This window comes from Pagrus major, chromosome 7, assembly GCF_040436345.1.
Source record: "Pagrus major chromosome 7, Pma_NU_1.0".
Classification (NCBI taxonomy): domain Eukaryota; kingdom Metazoa; phylum Chordata; class Actinopteri; order Spariformes; family Sparidae; genus Pagrus; species Pagrus major.
This window is the reverse complement of record NC_133221.1, coordinates 19,985,561-20,004,038: the sequence shown is the minus strand read 5'-3', so window position 1 is coordinate 20,004,038 and position 18,478 is coordinate 19,985,561. Positions and strand designations below refer to the sequence as shown.

Genomic DNA, 18,478 nt, shown 5'->3' with positions numbered 1-18,478 from the left:
CCTCATTTGGCTGTCAGACATACATATCATTTTGGTAGAGTTCTGTTTATTCAGTGGGAGAGACACGATAAACAACATGACAGACATTGTTTTTGGTTTTTTGGAAGACTATTTTCAGTGTTCACCACCATGTTTTTACTGTCTCTTTCTGGGTTTCATTCATTTATATTGTTGGTAATGTGTTTTTAAGCCTGTGGATTGTAGAAACTTTCGTGAAAGAGCAGTCTGATTTTTTAAGTTTTACAAATGACTTGTTTAGTGTATAAATTGTCAGAATATTGTGAAGAAATTCTCATAACCGAAGGTTGCCTCTTAAAATTAATTTTTTAGTCTAACACCTAAAGATATTTAATTTACAATGGTGTAAAACGGAGAAAAGCTGCAAATCTAGGACCATTTTTGACATTCATGCTTTAAAAATGACTAATTGACTAATGATTATCAAACATATTCATTCATTTTTTACTCTATATGTGTGCACATACCTGTTTCAGTTGTATGGAGGCTGCAGAATTACATGCACGTAATCATGCCGTTTAGACAATGAGGCACTTGTCCAATAAAACAATGCTTTTGACCCTCCAATGCCAAGTCTAGGTGGCCCTGTCTCTTCCTCATCTTTCTGCCCCTTCCCACCAGAGAGAAGTGTAATATTGTGCCATGCTTTTAATTGCAGAAATACATCCTTCCCCTCATTATGGGCAGCCGAGAGGACAAGAAGCATCTGCAGAGGATGGAGAGCAACATTGCGGCAATGAGTGGCACGCTGACACAGACAGGTGAAGATTAATATCTTCATCACTTTCTCCCTCCTTAACATTTTCCCTCATTTATCTGTCGCCAAAATCGGGGGGCCCCGCACGTTTTTAACAAATGACGCCGCTGTCATTTCGCTTTAATTTGAAATTGCTTGTTTACTGTCAGGCTCGGGCTCAATTAATTACGTTTCGCTGAAAAGCTCTTAACCTCGGAATATTAATGAGGAGTTGGGAAATGACAACTTTTCTTCCCCCCGCCCATCCTCTCTCACTCCCCCCCCCCCCCCCCATCCGTCTCTCCCCCTGCACCAACCTCACCCCCATCCAAACCTCCACCGCCATCATCATCATCCACCCTCTTCCCCGTAGGTGGCGAGAAAGTTCATTTTAATTTTCTGTGCGTGTATGTGTATTTGCGCGCGTGTGCGTGCAGGATGTGCGTGCGGCATGGCACTGTGTGGCGTCTGGGCTCAGCACTGGCCCTAGTGTGATTAAGTGCACGGTGACAGGTGCGGCTCCCATGTTGGACAGGTGAGGAATCTCAACCTGGCTGTCAGGCATGGAGAGAGAGAGAGAAGCAAGGAGAGAGATGCTTTCCTAGCTCTTTGTCAGTATAATTAAAAATCCAGGGAGGCGTAAATGAGAGAGGCAGTCTGAGAAAGTTTGGTCTCGTTAGCAGTAGTGTTGAACTGGAGTGTGTTTTCACCTGAAAGGTACCAATCCCTATTAGAGATACGAGGCCTGGCAGAAATGTGCTTGGAAGATACTCAAAAATGCTTTAAAATTATGATTATGATAAATTATGAACTGCATTTAATGTCTAGAATCTAGACTAGACCTTTTTTATATATTTTGTTCTTACGTTTTCTACCCATGTTAAATATTATTTATATTTTATTCAAGGTAACGGTGCATTTCACCCGGTCGCCTGTCAGAGTGAGGAAGGAAGTCGGTGAACGGGACTATACATGATGTGACTAAAACTTCCAACATAACCTCGTCCTTGAACATTTCTTCCTGAGTCACGTAGCTAGATTTCCAACGGTGGTTGTTTAACATTGAAAACAACAACTCCCATGATCCAGTGCTACTCACAACTTTTTTTGTCTTGGTTGAGAGGCCTCTAGTGGCAGAAAAATACAGACTGTGTGTTTAATTAATTAATCGCAGTTTGGCCAAGTTTAGGCACTAAAACAACCTTAGTTAAGTTTAAGAAAAGATCACGGTTTTGGCTAAAGTAAGTATGTTAATTACATAAGTTGGGTGGTGGATATGTGGGTGAAACACCAGACTCACACAAGAAACTGTGGTTCGGTTCCTGTGTGGAGCCAAGTTTGTTTTTTTTCTAACCCAAACCATGATTTCTTTGTCCCATGATTGTCACAGGAAATGGAAATACCAGAACCTATCGCATTGCGATCTTTTGCATACTAATTAGATGGAGCTAATGTGTCATGCCCACAACCATAGCTCCAACTTTCATGAAATTGTAGAGCTTTAGTGGCCAGTTTTAACAATTTTCTTTTAAATATGAATTATTGAATCAAAATGTGTATTTTAATCAAATGAACTTCCCTGTGTGCACCGTAAAAAACTTCACCTCAGGAGTTGTTTATGCTGAAACAGTGTGTAACTAAAGCCAGTAGCTCTTTTCTGTATGCAAAAATTAGTTTGTATAATTTCCAGGTTAGATAAAAAAAAACTGAATGAGTAACCATATCGGTTGTCATATCAGGCTTTTGAGCTGTAAATAGAGAAAGAGACGCCCAAACAAATGTTTCCTTCTCAGGCTTCGTTCTAACTTGCGTCATGAATTCGACAGTGTCAGTTTAAATACAAGCATCCTTTTGTTGGATTGTCCCTTCATCACCAAATGAAAACAAATTAAGTGTTGAATTTACAGCGACTGCCACAGACCAACACAGCATAGATGAAAATACGGCTGTTATCATTCAATCCAGTCACACCCATTGCTATTGTTTTCTGGCTGGGTAAGGTAGGTGGAGGGCAGCTACTGTGTCAGATCGCGTGCGAGGTGTGCCACCCTCAATCTGATTAACAAATATATGCTCTTTTATGGTCATTTTTCTCCCAACTATGCAAACACATTTCCTCTGGCTATTTCACTGCCCATTCTTGCTCTACTTATCACTTTTTGGAGATTTGCCAACTCCCAAGCCCTGCTTTGTTTGTCGGTGAGGACAGGGTTTCACCGTAAGAGTCCTCCTGTGTTTTTCTGCGACTAGGTGAGACTACAGTGGAAAAAAAAACACATGGGTCTTTTCTTCAGCCAGTGTGGGGAACTAATTTGCTATGACTGCAGTAGCCAAGCTGCTATTGTAGTTAATGACTGTTGTAGTTAACAGTTGGGGAGAGGGGTTGCAATTACACTGAGAGTTTTCTCCCTCTGCTTTCCCTTTTGTCTTCCTCTCCCTCTCGCTCCCTCTCTTCTCGCTGCACTGAGTAATAGCGACCGACTGCCTCGCCGCTGCCAATTGCTTGAACCCCCTTTTGTTAAAGTTCATGTATTTCTCTAGTGCCGGGCGCAATGAGGTGATGTATCCTTTTGAATGGGGACCACATTAGTCTCTCTCACCAGCCCCAGCTCGAGAGTAGGGGCCTTGACTCCCATTATGATTTGCCTACAACTTCACACAGACAATTAATGAATGGATCTTGGAACTACTTCAGCGCGCCCAGGCTGTAATGGAATTGTGCGGCTGTTTGGGCACTCTTTGTCGGTGGGAGCCATATTGGTGACCAGCTGGCCATTAAAGACAGAGACAGGCTTGGACATATGTAGTGTACATTATATCGAGGTATTTACTGAATAATTTACTGAATACACAATGTGCACCCTCCTCACAGCAGCTGCAAGCCTCACACATCATCTTGTCTCTGACACACACACACACACACACACACACACACACACACACACACAGCCTCCTTCTGATTCATGCCTGGCCAAAGTCATTGACTTCATTATTCTTGGCTTCATATCTGTGATAACTGAGGATATGAAGTTATGCATTTTTGTCAAGTGTCTGAACCGTACAAAGGAGTCAACTTTGTGGAGAGACATGAAAAGAAGTGGCCTGTTTGGCTGAAGTAGCCGAAAGCGCGGTGCCAGTGGTAATTCAGGAGGCACAGCATTACCGGCTGGCAGACTGACCCACACATCTGGATAAGCTGTTTTGTGGCGAGGTGGAATCAGAGACTAATAGGGCAGCTCTTGGTTTAGCGTGCACACCCTGTCACAGTAACACCTTTTTTTAAGCAGCGATGGCCGCTGTATTTTAGTTTTATTGCCGTCTTCAGAAAGCCTGGTCATACTCTGGATCACAAATTCAAACTGTTTGCACAATGGTCTTTGGCCTCAACTGACGATCCTGCTCCAACTCGCATCCCGTAGGATTCTGCAAGCATGAAAAGATCAGACGTTTCAGCACCCCACCCATATTGATACAACTCCACCCATTTAAACACAGGTGTCGCTACAAGATATTAGCTTCTTTGAAAGATCAAATATTGTGTCTGTGTTGGTTTTTCAAAAGAAACGCAGCCTCCGAGCCGGGCTCTGTCTTTTGTCCCGGCCTGGGTTAATGTGAGAGGAGCGTTCTTTACATCCCGTCCAGCCGGCTGCAGCTCAGGCTTTTAACCATTGGCCTGACAACCTCAGCAGTGGACCGCCACAATATCTGTTGATGTTAATCCTATTAGGCTTGATTTAACACTTTACACGCCCATGATTTATATGAATGTTTATTGGTTTTCTGTAATATAATCAGCTCGGGGAAACTTAATGCATTGTTTGGTAATACACGCGTGACTGGAAGCAGGGGGCAACAAACTGTGCCCGGTGTTATTTGAAATCATACACCCTCGTCCAACACCAACACTTGAACTAATTCAATCTTCAAAGTCAATGGAAAAAGAACAATATTTATTAGGATTAGGGGGGACATTTTGTCTGGCAGCCTCCTCCCAAATGAGAGCCTTGTTTTTTCCTTTGTTGATCGTTTGAGGATTTAAGATGCATTAGAAGGCAGTGTCTGGGTGGATAATGGAAGGTTAGAGACTGTTATTTGATTTAAGTTCAGGCACTAGAGATTAATATCTCCATCCTATGTGCGCACCCCTCCCTCCCCTTCGCACCCTCTACCCCCAGCGCCTCGGACCAAAAAGCTGCGACTAAAGTTACCGGGTATTAGCTTTGATTACAATTCTTAGAGGACGGCTTTGATCAGTGACACAAGTTGAGTCTCATCAGTTCTCTCATCGTCTCTGGAAAGAAAATGTTCAGTTTTGAGGCACCAAAACAAACTTATCACACAATCTGACTTCCCTTTTCCTTTCTCTCTTTTTTTTGTTTGAAGTGTGCTACAGTTTTACCGTCTGTTATTCTGCTTGTTTCCACAGTCAGCCAGCTGCAGCAGACCCTGGTCTCCGTCCAGGAGCTACTGATCCAGCAGCAGCAGAGGATCCAGGAGCTCTCTCAGGAACTGGCTGCAGCAGAGGTAGATACAACCTCATCAACAGCTCAGCACCCTTCACTTACGAACGCAAACAGTTCTTAGTTTGCAGGAGTATAAGTGATGACAGTTTAACAACTGAGATTCCACTCGTAGGCCTGTCATGATAATTACGATATTGATTTATCATAAACATCTTATCTTACTTATCTTATAGACTTTTTGAAAAATATTTTTGTTTTTTGTGTCTTTTATTATGTGAAAGAACAGCTTAAGATTATGACAGGGAAGGGGGGAGAGATAGGGGATGACATGCAGCAAAGGGCTGCAGGCTGGAATCGAACCCAGGCCACTGCTAAGGACTATCAATATATTTACATCACCACGATCAATTTTGCTGACCTCGATAGTGGCCATTGTGTTTTCACATGCAGGTTTTCTTTAACAGCGCCACAGAGTCTGTTTTATTTATTGTTTTGGTAGTGTGGATTTATTTTATTTATGTTTTTTTGTATTTAGGTCATTTTATTCATTGTATTTATTTATTCGGTGACATAAAATGGTCTTAATATGACAGCACTTATATTGATGACATTTTATTGACCAAACTAATCGATTTATCGAGAAAATTATCAACAGATTAATTGACAGTCAAAATAAGTGATATAAAAAAACCCAAGATATAATAATAAAAGCTCAATTGACAAAGGTCCATTGCAGTTACAGTGTTTTAAGCAAGGTACAAACAGGGGTAGCCACTGTGACATTGGAAAAGTGTAGATATGGAGTCCATATCTTGATGAATTGTCCCTTTTTAAGTGTGAAGCAGAGAGGTCAAGTATACCAAAGTAAAACACTTTGATTATCTTATGCCAGTTTGCTTTGGTGGTCGGTTCGTCATTTATCCGAGACATAAAGATTTTCTTCCTCGCAGCATATGCAAGGATATCGTAGTCTGCCAGAGCTAGCACCAACAATTGCATCTTGACTGGGATGATTGATGTTTCTGAGGAAAGCTAGACAGGTAGTAACTCTGAAATTAAACATAAAGATGCAGGTTGAAATCTCCAGATTGATGAGGACAGAGAAAAGGCTTATCGAGGCCTCTGTGTGCTAAAATCTCTGAGTCATAACTAGCTAAGACGGACAGTCTTATTATACTGTATATCATCAGAACACAAGCTGCAAAAAAGTATGGTGCATCTCATCATGGGACCATAATCTTTAACCATATTGTCGTTCCTCCTCGCCTTGATTTTTATAGACAGTGTTCATAATCTACTCAGAATTGTAAGTGTTTAGGTGAATCCGACTGAGTGATTGTTCTAAAAACTTATGTGCGGGGATGAAATGTTGCTTGCTTTTTATAACGGCACTCGTAAATCGCTTTATGATCTCTGGGCTCTAAAAAAGTGCCTTGGAAGAGACAATCTTAGACAATGTTTTATGTCCACAGCTTGTTAAGCACATGGGTGTTTCACTGTAGCATCTGGATATCGCAGGAAAACATATGCGGACACAGCTGCTTCGGCACAAACGAGGAAGAAAAATATGAATCTCTTCCCTGGACGAGGTTCATCAAAAACTCACGAGTCATAGCTCTTTCTGTGCCGTTTCAAGTTCTCAGCCACACAGTCTCTGTGAGCGATGTCGAAAGCAAATCAGCATGAGTACATCGGAGAAGTGATCTGATGTGACCCCATGCTGGTCTGAAACAGAACTATCTAAAGTTTTCTGTCATGCAAGCTTTGTAGGCTCACTTTATACAATGAGTTCTCTTCCATATAGAAGGACAAGGGATGTTTTTTTCTTTTCATTCGTCATCTCCAAATCACAGATTGGATTAAAAAGTGTCTGCTTCATTTGCTATGAGTGCCTTGTTGGACAGCGGTAGTGTATAAAAAGTATAATTCACATCAAAACACCCATTAAACAAATCATAAACTCTGCTTTATAGCTATAGTGTTGATCTTAAATTTTCCCTGCGAGGCGGCACAAGGCCTTCTGTTGTCTCAGGCCATGGGGGAAATTGGGAAATTGTTTTCAGGTCCGGGATGTTTGATGAGAAACACATGTTGGTGCTGGCGAGCTACTTATCATTCACCGTTTGCGGCTTTCGGGGGTTCGCCTCACCACGGCGCTCAACGTGCGCCACGCTTAGCAATTATACCTCTCAACGCGGAAATGTGCCTTTAACCCGAAACACATGGAGACTTCTGTTTCCTCAGCTGCTAAGTAAACATTTCTCGTAGTTTGGAAACCGCTCAATTGCGGAGTGCGCTTGTGTCCCTAAACTGGGGACCTCATTATGGAAGTGAGTTTAGACAAACTGACTCATGTCCCCACACGCACACACGCACACAGACACACACACACACACACGCACACACACACAGAGCACACGCTGATGCTGCACATTTCCAGACTTCAGAGCCTGAGACAGTTCCTCTCTTTTTCACTGTTTTTTCAGTTACCATCACTCTTAAAAGACGTATTTTATATGTCATGGCTGTATTCTACCACCAGTGTTAAAGATAGATTTGCCTCAGGATGATTCACCCCTGACGTTGAACAGCCAAGTCTATTTCTGCTCCATTATCATTACAAATCTGCCTGTTAACTGTGTTTGTCCTGCTGTCTCAACTCACTGATCGTTCTCTTTATTAGTGGATACTACATAGAAGATTAGACACCGCCTCCTTGCATGCTTGCGAGACGAACCGCCAGTGGGAAAGTGCATAAATAGAGTGAAATCAATTGCACTGTAGCAGTGTTTCCACTCAAAAACACTCCTCTGGGGACTTCCTTTTGAAACTAATTCCATCATAAATATACATGCGTTACAAGAAAACACACTGTCTGCCGGCGGAGTAACTGTGAATTAATTTGCCTTCAGACACTCTTAAACAAGGCTTGTTAAAGATCTTATCTTGTTGCTAATGGTCCACAGGCATTTATCTTCATTTAGCCAGATGCGTTGCCGTCCTTGGGTGCTGCTAGAGTTGATAGTCGTTTTTTTTTCTTTCCTTGTAATATATATTTCTCTTTTTTTCTTGAAGCACTTGGTTAACCAGCAGAAAAAGGCCGACCCCTATGGCACTCAGGCACCCACCCGAGACATATTAGTTACAAGGCTTTTAAACCAGTTAGAGGGAATCTTTATATGTACAGTATTTACACAGTAAGAAGCACATCCAGCCAGCACAGTGGTGGTTGATAACGTAATAGTTGGCTTCTCTCTCATAGGTTGAGTTGAGTTATTTTGGTTTTGGTTGGTTGGCTCACTTTGTTTGTTGGTTGTTTGTTCATGCATGATGCTTTTTGCAATGTGCAATGCCAAATTGAGAATTATGGTCTCCACTGTTGAGGCCACACAGAGCCCTTAGAGCTCTGCACCTGCACACCAGGAAGTGTGATAGAACTCAAACAGCAGACGAAAGAACAGAAAGATGCACACTCTTTTTTTTTTATCTTCAAGTCTGTGATTCACTTTTGCACTTGCACTGCTTTCTTCAGGGTAAAATTGTCAGCATGTAGTTTGTAGGTGAAACATAGAATAATAAATAGTTTATAAAGAGGTCATACATGTACATTGCCTCTTAACATGTCTATGTCGACATCCCTGGAAACAGCAAATACAAAATGGATGCATACATTTATATTAAGTCTATTAGAGAATACAAAATGCATTCTAGTCACATATGCACGTGCAATATTTAAAGGAACAGTCCACCCTAAAATCAGAAATTCATATTTTATCTCTTACCTGCTGTTCATTCATCTTGATTGATTATTGGAGATATTGGTCTTCTCTCAAATATAAATGTGCCAAAAAAATACATTTTAAAAACGCCCTTTTTCTTCCTTCCATGGTTGTTGGGTGTAGTTCAGTAGAAAGAAAATAGTTCCTTCATGAAACTGCTTACAGCAAGGTTATTTGGATTATCTGGAGTAAGCGAGATTTTTAAATGCAAGCACTACATGTAAGAGAAAAAAATATGTATTTTTGATTTTGGGTTAAAATGTCCCTTTTAAGGTTCAGAAAAAAATAAAAGATTTTTGTTAGGAATATTCTTTCAGTAAGTGTTAGATTAAGTTGTAAATATAAAGAATAACACAGTAAAAACTAATACAATAGACATTTGCTCGCAAGCAAAAGCAAAATGGTGAGTATAAAATAATAGTAAGAACTAGAATGGCACTACCTACTAATGACATACCTCCGCCAAGGCCCAACAGACCCCTTTAATTCAATCAAGCTTAATTCAATATCAGATTCGATAGCCCTGCATCACTCTAAATTTTAAACCACCCAAAACTCCTTAACCATAATCTAAGCTCACCATACCTAGGAATCCACATCACATTGTACTCGCTCATAGACAGAGTTTTTTCCATCAAGATTCATGTGTTATTCCCTGAGAAATTCATGAACATGTAAAAAAAAAACCAAAAAAACGGCCCATCTCTCAATGTTAAAGAAAGTGAGAAAAATTTATCTTTTATCTGGATCAGCACCAAAGTTAATGAGGTCTATTCTGGGCCGAGACCCAACCGCCGACGGACACAGGTGAAAACATAACGACTTTGGCGGAGGTAATAATATAAATATCAAATTCTGCAAGTCAAACATAAAGTGACTCTGCACTGTCGTGCTACAGTAAATATCCACAGACCTGGAAGTATCTTCAGGATAATGCTTTTGTAATCAAAGCTACTAAATCATCACAGAAGTTAAATATTTTGATCAGCAGTTTGGTAAAACATCACATCGTACACACTCGTGCGGTCTATTGGATATGTGTCAGCACTTCAGGTGGGGCTTTTAAAGTCAGCGGTGTTTCTTTCAATCTCTCCGGTCACTGATACCCCTCCACTCAGCCTCCGCCCTGGCAGCTAGTGCACTTAACACAAGATTCTTACACACTGTGTGTGTACACACACTCACATAATGTATCTCAAAGCTGAAATTCAGTCCTGGCCCAACATTTAATTAGGTTTCTTCAGACTTAATAAGACATATGTCAGTGGTAGTGTTGTGTGACAAGTCTTGATGTGAGATATTATACGGCGCTGCTCTGTAGCTAATGCACATAATGTATGTAGCTGCCGGTTAACAATTCTGCTCTAAAGCTTTTATTTCTCCTGTTAAGTGATAGAAGTGTATCGGAAACGTCACATTTCAGTTATTTGGAGCAATTTGCATTTCTGAAGTTAATTCTGTGCTTGGAAGTCTTTTAGCTCAGCCCATGCAGCAATTAATTTTTTTCAGTGTAAAATGAGAGAGAAGCAGAATCCAGCCTTATTATACGGGTGCCTTGGGGAGGCGAGGGATTAAGATGGTTCTAATGAGGTGACGGCTGTAATAAGAGTGTCTTCAGCCGGCCTCCAATGCACCACCTCTAAAACACGGCTCCTTATCAGAGAGCTTTAGGAGTCGATAAGTGCCAAAAAAGAAAAAAAAAACCTCCTTCCCCTCCTCGCCTCCTTTTCTGTCTCCCTTCACTTCTCCTCCTCTGCCTCCCTCCTTCCACTGTAAATGAGTCTGATCCCTTTCAGATGTGATTCAATTAATTTCTCTTAGATTTAATTACAAGCGAAAGAGTCCAAGTTATCCCTCTCCCCTCGATAGGGGGTCCACGTTTTCTAACAAGCTTCCTCTGGTGAGTCAGGAGAGTCTTAATTACGGTTTTTACTTTTCTTTTATCCCACTTTTTTCCCTTGTCTTCTCTCTCTCCTCCCTCTGGTCTCATCAGTCTATCCTCCTGTTTCTCGCACATGTTTGTGCTTCTTATTCAGGAATGGACTGTGAATGGGGAGCAATTAGGTACATCACTGGTTTCCCACCTTTCCTTAAAGCTAACCAATGCCTTCCCATGATGCCTCGTCACAGGTTGGATTTGTCTATGGGGAGTTTAGCCAATGATCTTATCATTTGAATTACTCTGAATGCCCTGAGGAGGTCCATAAAAATAAACATCATTCTGTGTAGCATAAATGTTTTTTTCTTCGTCTTTCTTATTTTGTTAATCATATCACAACCATTCAGATGTCCATGTTAGTCGTATACCATCCCAAATATCATGTTTTCTTTAGTCTGACTCATCTTATGTTGACTGTGTTGGTATAAGCCTGCCATTTTCCAGCTTTTTCAGTGGTTCAGTGGCATTCTCATCCCTTTCACTATTTGCGTGCTCCTGTTTTTAAAATGCCAGATCTGAGCTAACAACCTACATGCTGAAAATGGCTAGTTACCCCAACCTGGTCACTACTGTGAATAAAACTAATACGTAAAGTTGTAAAAGAAGTGGATAATCTCACCTTTTGCCTGGTTGACATATTGTTTTGACAAGTGACAAGTGTATGGGTACAGTCACACATGTGATGTTTTCGCTTGGAGTTCAACTTTACTGAGCTTGTATGCAAATTTGACATCAGCAGGAGATGGTCACACCTGAATTCGAGCATGTGTGACCATACTCACTGGTTACAGTGGATGCCTTCACAGCCAATAGGAGTGTCTGATACAGAAGCTTGGCTTTGAGCTTTTCTCTGTACCCAAATGAGAGCCACGCAGGACTTTTAAAGCTCAAAGCAGAGAAGAGAAGTTGGTCAAAGGTTTTTGTCGTGGCAGAAAAAAATACAAAGATATGACGAGAATGAAAAATAGTACAGCTGAGGGTCTATTTGAGGTTTCTTTATGATTCAGGACAGGAACTGTTATCGTGCTTATCATGTTTGGCAGGAAAAAAAAAACAATTCCTGGCAAAAAAACAAAAAAAAACATAGTTTTTGTTTTCAATATTATGGTTTTTAATAAAATAAGTAAAAGTTCAAGTTCTGTTTTTTCTTGTTTTATTGGCTTATATCCCCCATTATAGTGTAGAGAAGTCTTTATTGAGTGATATACACATTTAGCTGAGGTTGTGCTGATTCTGGGGATGTATAAAACGCAATGCTACTGTAAAATATTCCCAACAAGCTCCCAATGTGTGTCTAAGGTTTTCATTCATTTTGCAGAGACAGTTTACAGTTGAGTTTTATCATTACATTTGACTGTTGCCATGCAATGTTTTTTCTCTCTGTGCCTTTATCGAAACTCATCATTTTATAGCTCCCTCTGTCAAAGTCCTGCCTATCCCTAAAAAAGTGCTGCACGGACAGATTTTTGGCATCAATTTGCCATTCAAATACCAGTGTGTGCGATAACACACGCCTTTGATAAAAGACAAAAAGAACAAAACAAACTGCTAAGCTATGGTCTGCCTTCATGAATGTGGCCATTGTTCAAGATAAAGTCATTATCCAAAACACTGGACACTGGCCTAATCTGTTCTAGATAGTATGGAAAATTATGTAAAAACAGCATGATTCCCACTCACGGACTTTCTGAGCACTCGAGGCCATAAAGGTGACTGTAGTGGGGATTGTTTGTCCTCCTTTCTGTCATCACCAGCAGCAGGCAGTTGTGAGGTTGTTATGGTGACAGATGACCTGACTACATAAAAACATGTGGCTTTGAGCATTTGCATTTGCCATATTTGTTTATCTTGTAAGCTGTGTCTAAAACAAGGCTTTTTTTTATTTCATATTGTTGAGACAGAGTTGTAGAAAGGTATACATTGACTTTGTGCTGCGACCCTGCATGTGACCTGAACGGTGCTTCTCTGTGTGCATGTCTGCAACAGTTATGTGTGTCTCGCTTGTGGTTTTCGTATAGGCTTCGTCTTCAACCAGCCGCATCCTGGACAACCAAACAGTTGAAGAGCTGAAGGCTGAGATCGTCTCTTTGAAGGGCTTACTGCTCAGCAGGTAACAAAGTCACCAGACCCCCGTCACATGAAACAGGGCAGGTGTGTGTGTGTGTGTGTGTGTGTGTGTGTGTGTGTGTGTGTGTGTGTGTGTGTGTGTGTGTGTGTGTGTGTGTGTGTGTGTGTGTGTGTGTGTGTGTCTGTTTAATGGCAGACCTATCACTGCTTTCATGCACTTTCCTGGATGCAGTCCATTTAAACCATTTGAAAGTGTTTAACAGGAATAAAGTGCCACCAAATTGATAGTTAATTTACTCAAACATACCTGTCTGCATATATCACAACGAAAATAAAAACATTGTTTTGACAGTTTGAGACACAAATAAAGATTCGTATCATAATAATAAATGTCTCAAAAGAACAAAACAAGCCAAGCTGCCAGTAGCCTTACCATGTATATTGAGCGTAAAGGTTGATTTTTGACATTGGAAACAGTCATTTGACAAATCTTACAGGAGACCTACAGGTATGATGCCTTTTTGTTTTCTCCTTTCCTTCAGTGTTTTATATACAGTATGTTCTTGTGCATGTAAAAGATCTTTAAAGTTAAAAAGGTTAAAGTCCGCACCAACAGAAGCTCCTCTCTCCCACAGAAAACACTGCTCCTGAAACGCCTCGTCAGCAGTCCCGCCTTTAATTCTGTGACTTTGTGACATCACACTATGTCACCATGTCACACATTTGCATAATGTATGCCTAGTGGCTAGTTTGGCACATAAGAATTGATTTAGCTCAGCTGCTCTGTTGTTGTTAGTGGTGCTGGCTCAGGCATGTGTGAGTTGACCAATCAGAGCAGACTGGATATTCAGGAGCCGGGCCTTAAAGAGACGGGAGCTAAAACAGTGTTTCAGACAGAGGGGGAATACAGCACTGGAAAATATATGAGAAAACTGAAACCTTTTCTTGTAGTTACCCAGAATAAAATGATCAACCTGAAAATGAGCATAACATGTCCCCTTTATCTCCTGACACCTGCTCAAAGACAAAAAAAATTACATATATAGTTGAAAAATGTAAGCCTTTTGGCAAAATTGACTGTTTTGAATGAAAAATGGCAGTTGGGAAGAGTTGTCTTTTTTAACTTTATGGACTGGGGATACACATGGGCAGAAACATTGCACTTCAGATAAGGTCCTGCTTGACCTCATGTTTGTAATGAAACTGTTTTTCAGCTGCTATAACTTCAAATCAGGCCCAGACTGGCTGTTAGGGGGCCTGGAAAGCTCATTGGCCTAGAGTGTCAGGCCAGTGTTAAAAATACTAAAGAAAATGTGTTGATCAAAGCGAAAACAACAGCTACAGTCATTCAGAAACCCCCACCTGCTTCAAACCTGATGCAATGATCTATGCCTGTTGCATACACATCCACATACACATCCACACTGCATGGAGTGCAAATGGTCGAGCAGTAGGGAAAAAAATCTGGACAGCGCAAGAAAAGAGAAAAAGGAAAGGTGGAGCTGGGATAGATTGCATTAAAAGGAGAAAAGCCCTGAAGCAAAGTGCATCTAAATGCTCCAAAATTACAAATGTTCAGAAGCAAGGGACATGGGGAAACAAAACATATTAGCAGGGTCTCTGTCAGCACGCCGTAATATCACAACTGCCCTTCCCGAGTTGATTCTGTGTTTTAAAGAATTAATAAGGAGCAGGAAGCAGAGAAATAAATATTTATATGCTCTTTATTTTGTCACATGGAAGGGATCCAGTTACTCAGAGCTTCATGACGATCAGTAGAGGTCCAGTCAGAGCTCTGAGGAAATGCCAGCTGCAAAACAGACACTCCAAAAGTGGACAAAAATAATAACATATATATATATATATATATATATTTTTGAAGCAAAGTGAGCATAACTACTTTTGCTTCGTCTGGCCCAGCAGCTGCCGCAACACACTGACAGCGGTTCGGCCTAGTTCGCAGAGTTTGCAGGCCTTGAATATAACCGAGTGAACTCCCATCTGCTCAGAAAGACTGTGAGATGTGGTTAACAGCTCTGAGAAAAGCTACAAAGTTGACCTTGAGTTAAGATTTATTATTTAAGTACATAAATGGTTTCTGGAGTTCTGAGTTTAGATCTCAGAAACAACAACCAGAATGCGTATTCTTTGCATGCCCACTTCTATAGTGCAGCACTGATGGCCTGAACGTTTGTGTTTGTGGATGAATAAATTAAATAAAAGAACATATATTGTCACATTTCTCATCCAAACTAGCACACTTACAGCATCATTATTGATCTTAAATATGTTTATTCTCACAGCCACTACAAGTTGTAATACAATCCCAATTACTTTCAATCACTTTATGAGAAAAAAATACACAAGAATATAGAAACACATACCAGAGAAATCAGCTGTTTCCTGGTCAATCATAGATGCTTTTGTCAATCATTTTATTTGTTGTCAGGGTAAAATCTGATGTTAATACTGCTGTCATGTACTGCTAGACGTTCCCTTCATTTCTTTCCAGCTTTGTTCCTCAATCTAGTCAGGCACAGCCCAGCTCAGTCAGGCCCATTAGCATGCATGATTATGTATCAGTGTCTATAATGAAGCCTGAAGTAAGAGTGTACATCAGAAAAGCGGGCGAGGAGGAAAATTGCCTCAGAACTGTGTAGTTGAGCATGTTTTGTTCCTCTCGTACATTCTAATCAGTAATAATCCCTTTGTCATTTGCTTTCTTGACTCCTTCCTGACTCTCACAATGAGTTTTCTGGCAAAGGCTTGAATCACAAAATAAAGACTCTGAATCACCATCTGTCTCCAAACGTGCTCTCTTCCTGTTCAAATGATCCAAATCATCTCCAAACTGTTCTTTTTTTTTAACCACCAAGAAGTGCTGATCCCATTACGATTCAGCGTTGTCTTTTTGATCTTAAAAGCTGCAGTGGATGTAATTAAAAAAATCTTAGAGCTTCTTTACCAGGTGTGATGAACATCTGGCTGTTTGGGGGGGAAAAAGCCATTTTCTCTGTTGTAATTATGAGGATTACGTAGTGTGCTTTGTGTGCGGCTGCATGCTAAAAAAGAAACCAGTGTCGAGGACGTGTTCTCATTCAGCACCTGACTTGGAAAGCTATGTATAGGTTTGTGGTTGCAGTATGTCCAATTACGGCTGATTACATCGTGGGAAAGCTCTTTTCACACGTTTTGATCACAGTGAGGTTGATGATGAGATTGTGATCAGGCCTCATTTTCTCTCCCCCACAGGAAACAATTCCCCTCCACTCCCACGATTCCTAAGATCCCCTCGTGGCAGATTCCCCTGAAGCCGCTATCGGCACCCAGCTCGCCGTCCATCAACAGCAGCAGCGACATCTCTCCTGTCAGTAACGAGTCAGTCAACTCCTCCCCTGTTAAAGATGGACACCACAGCCCCCAGGATGCTCTGGGAGGGCCTGATGGAGCTCATGGTATCAACGGCGACGCCAGCCCCGTGGACCTCGTCACAACGCTGCCCCTGAAGGATCAGGTCCGCATGGAGGTGCAGGGGGAGGAGGAGAAAAAGGAGGAAGAAGAGGATGATGTCAGTCACGAAGAGGAGGAGGAGGAGGATGGGCTAAGCATGCAGACAGAGGATCGGCGAGGTGGGGATGGACAGATTAACGAACAGGTGGACAAACTGAGGCGGCCCGAGGGTGCCAGCAATGAGAGCGAGGTGGATTAGACGACAGTAGACAGCACAAAAACACTCTCCAAACACAGCTTCTCATCTCTGCTGACGGCTTTGTTTCATTCTGCTCCTCTCTGCTCGCTCTCACTCTGTTTGTTATGTTTTTAAAATCCGTCCTCACTGTCTCTTTCCACTTGTTTATGTAACATGTTAATCTTGAGCAAAATGAGGAGTAGGCGTGGGCGTGAGAAGACGCAAAACTGACAGATATTGGAGTGTGTAGTTGACACACAGCTTACCTCGATCCACTAGTCATCATGCAAACTAAATGACTGCACGGCGAGCCGAGTACCATGTCGTGACGTTTCTTTGAAAGGAGAAGTGACGTGCAGGAGTCAAATCAGAATGACTTTAAAAGGCTTTCTGCAGTACTAACCATATGTGACTTACTGCTTTTAATTTTCATGATTTGATCAGATAATTCACAGCTTTGCCTTGGTGCCCTTGTAACTGTACTAAAGCTCTCACGCAGACCAAAGAGGCAGTGCTGCACACACTATCTCTCCTGTATAGTGCAGCTGTAGGTCAGGAGTCATATGTTGCTGCTTCAGTCTCAAAGTTACCGTGAGCTTCCAGAGAAGCATTAGCAGAGTTTGTCTCCCTGTTGATGGCAATAGGAGAGGACAAGCTCTTCCAGGGCCGGAGCTTTTAGCCTCTTTTATGTGTCCTTTCGCATTGGTGTCAGTCTGTCAATAATTCACAAGGCCAGCAGGGTGGCATTTGGGTGAAATAAAAGCCCTGAAATTCGAGATTAGAATGTGATGACGGGCTTTGTTCCGCGCCGGTGTCAGAGTGCTCATACGCTCAAAGGAGGGGGAAGATAAATGTTTTTTACCCCCTTTTTCACTGAGGGCTATATTGTGCATCTTTTTTTTTTTTTTGGAGTGTGTTTGTGCGTGGCAGGCGAGGAAAAAAACCCAGGCTGTCTGCTGAGCTGTATCTGTGTCTCCAGCAGGGCAGCTGATTTGGTTTGTGAAGTATGTTAATAATCAAATGATCAACAAATAACAGATGTATTAGTTCATGCAGCTTGAAATGTCAAGGAGGCTAAAAGCGGAAATCTAATACAGAAAGCCCAGTTGCATTGTATTATTTTCCGTGACAAACCCTCCGGTCCAAATTATGTAGGGCCTCCTAGAGTGAGTAATCTTTACAGAAAACGGCGCCAATATTTTGTAATTAAGCTGCAGTAAGACAACGAGGGCTGCCACAGATGGAAGTTGCAGAACTCGTATCGCTTTCTTTTTTCTCTCTTCTCAGTGTGGAGGTGGATTGGGGGAAGTTAAGAAAAAAAATTGCCCCATGATTGAAAAGGAAAGTAATAAATGAATACCTGACTTATTGAATTACTCACTCTGTCTCCAGCTAACAAGAAGAGTCCATGAGTGAGAAGAAGGGATATCAGCTGTCGTGCCATTTCCACCTCCATCACATGGCCTTCATTAGGAACACAGAGAAGGTAGAGGCACATTTCTGTGTGACGCCGGTCCTAACCTGCAGATTATGTTTAGTTATTTGAGTTTGTGTTAAAAGTGTCGAATGATGAGACGGTAACATTGCAGTATGCTGTAAAAATATATATTTTTTTGATTGATTGGAAATGAATTTGTATGGATGAATGAGATTGTTTAAAGGAGTACAGAATCAAGAGGTGTAACTTCTGCTTCTTAGCCACTGTAGTCTCAGTGATTGGTCCGCTCTGTAACCTGCTGATTACTGTCCAAAAGTGTACATACGTGTAATAAATTTGGTTTATCTCAA

General features: G+C 41.4%; 1 protein-coding gene across 2 annotated transcripts in view; it reads left to right on the top strand.

Moving 5' to 3' along the window:
- Positions 1-18,478, top strand: part of pex14 (peroxisomal biogenesis factor 14) — a 53,346-nt gene extending 34,868 nt beyond the window's left edge. The window contains exons 6-10 of one of the 2 annotated variants that reach the window (XM_073470327.1): positions 677-779; positions 5,181-5,278; positions 12,954-13,045; positions 16,255-16,702; positions 18,083-18,478. In XM_073470327.1, coding sequence (XP_073326428.1) covers positions 677-779; positions 5,181-5,278; positions 12,954-13,045; positions 16,255-16,702; positions 18,083-18,106 — 765 coding nt within the window. In that variant the 3' untranslated portion in view covers positions 18,107-18,478. Of the gene's footprint in view, positions 1-676; positions 780-5,180; positions 5,279-12,953; positions 13,046-16,254 lie in introns of both variants that reach the window. The other variant, XM_073470328.1, reaches the window with a different exon arrangement.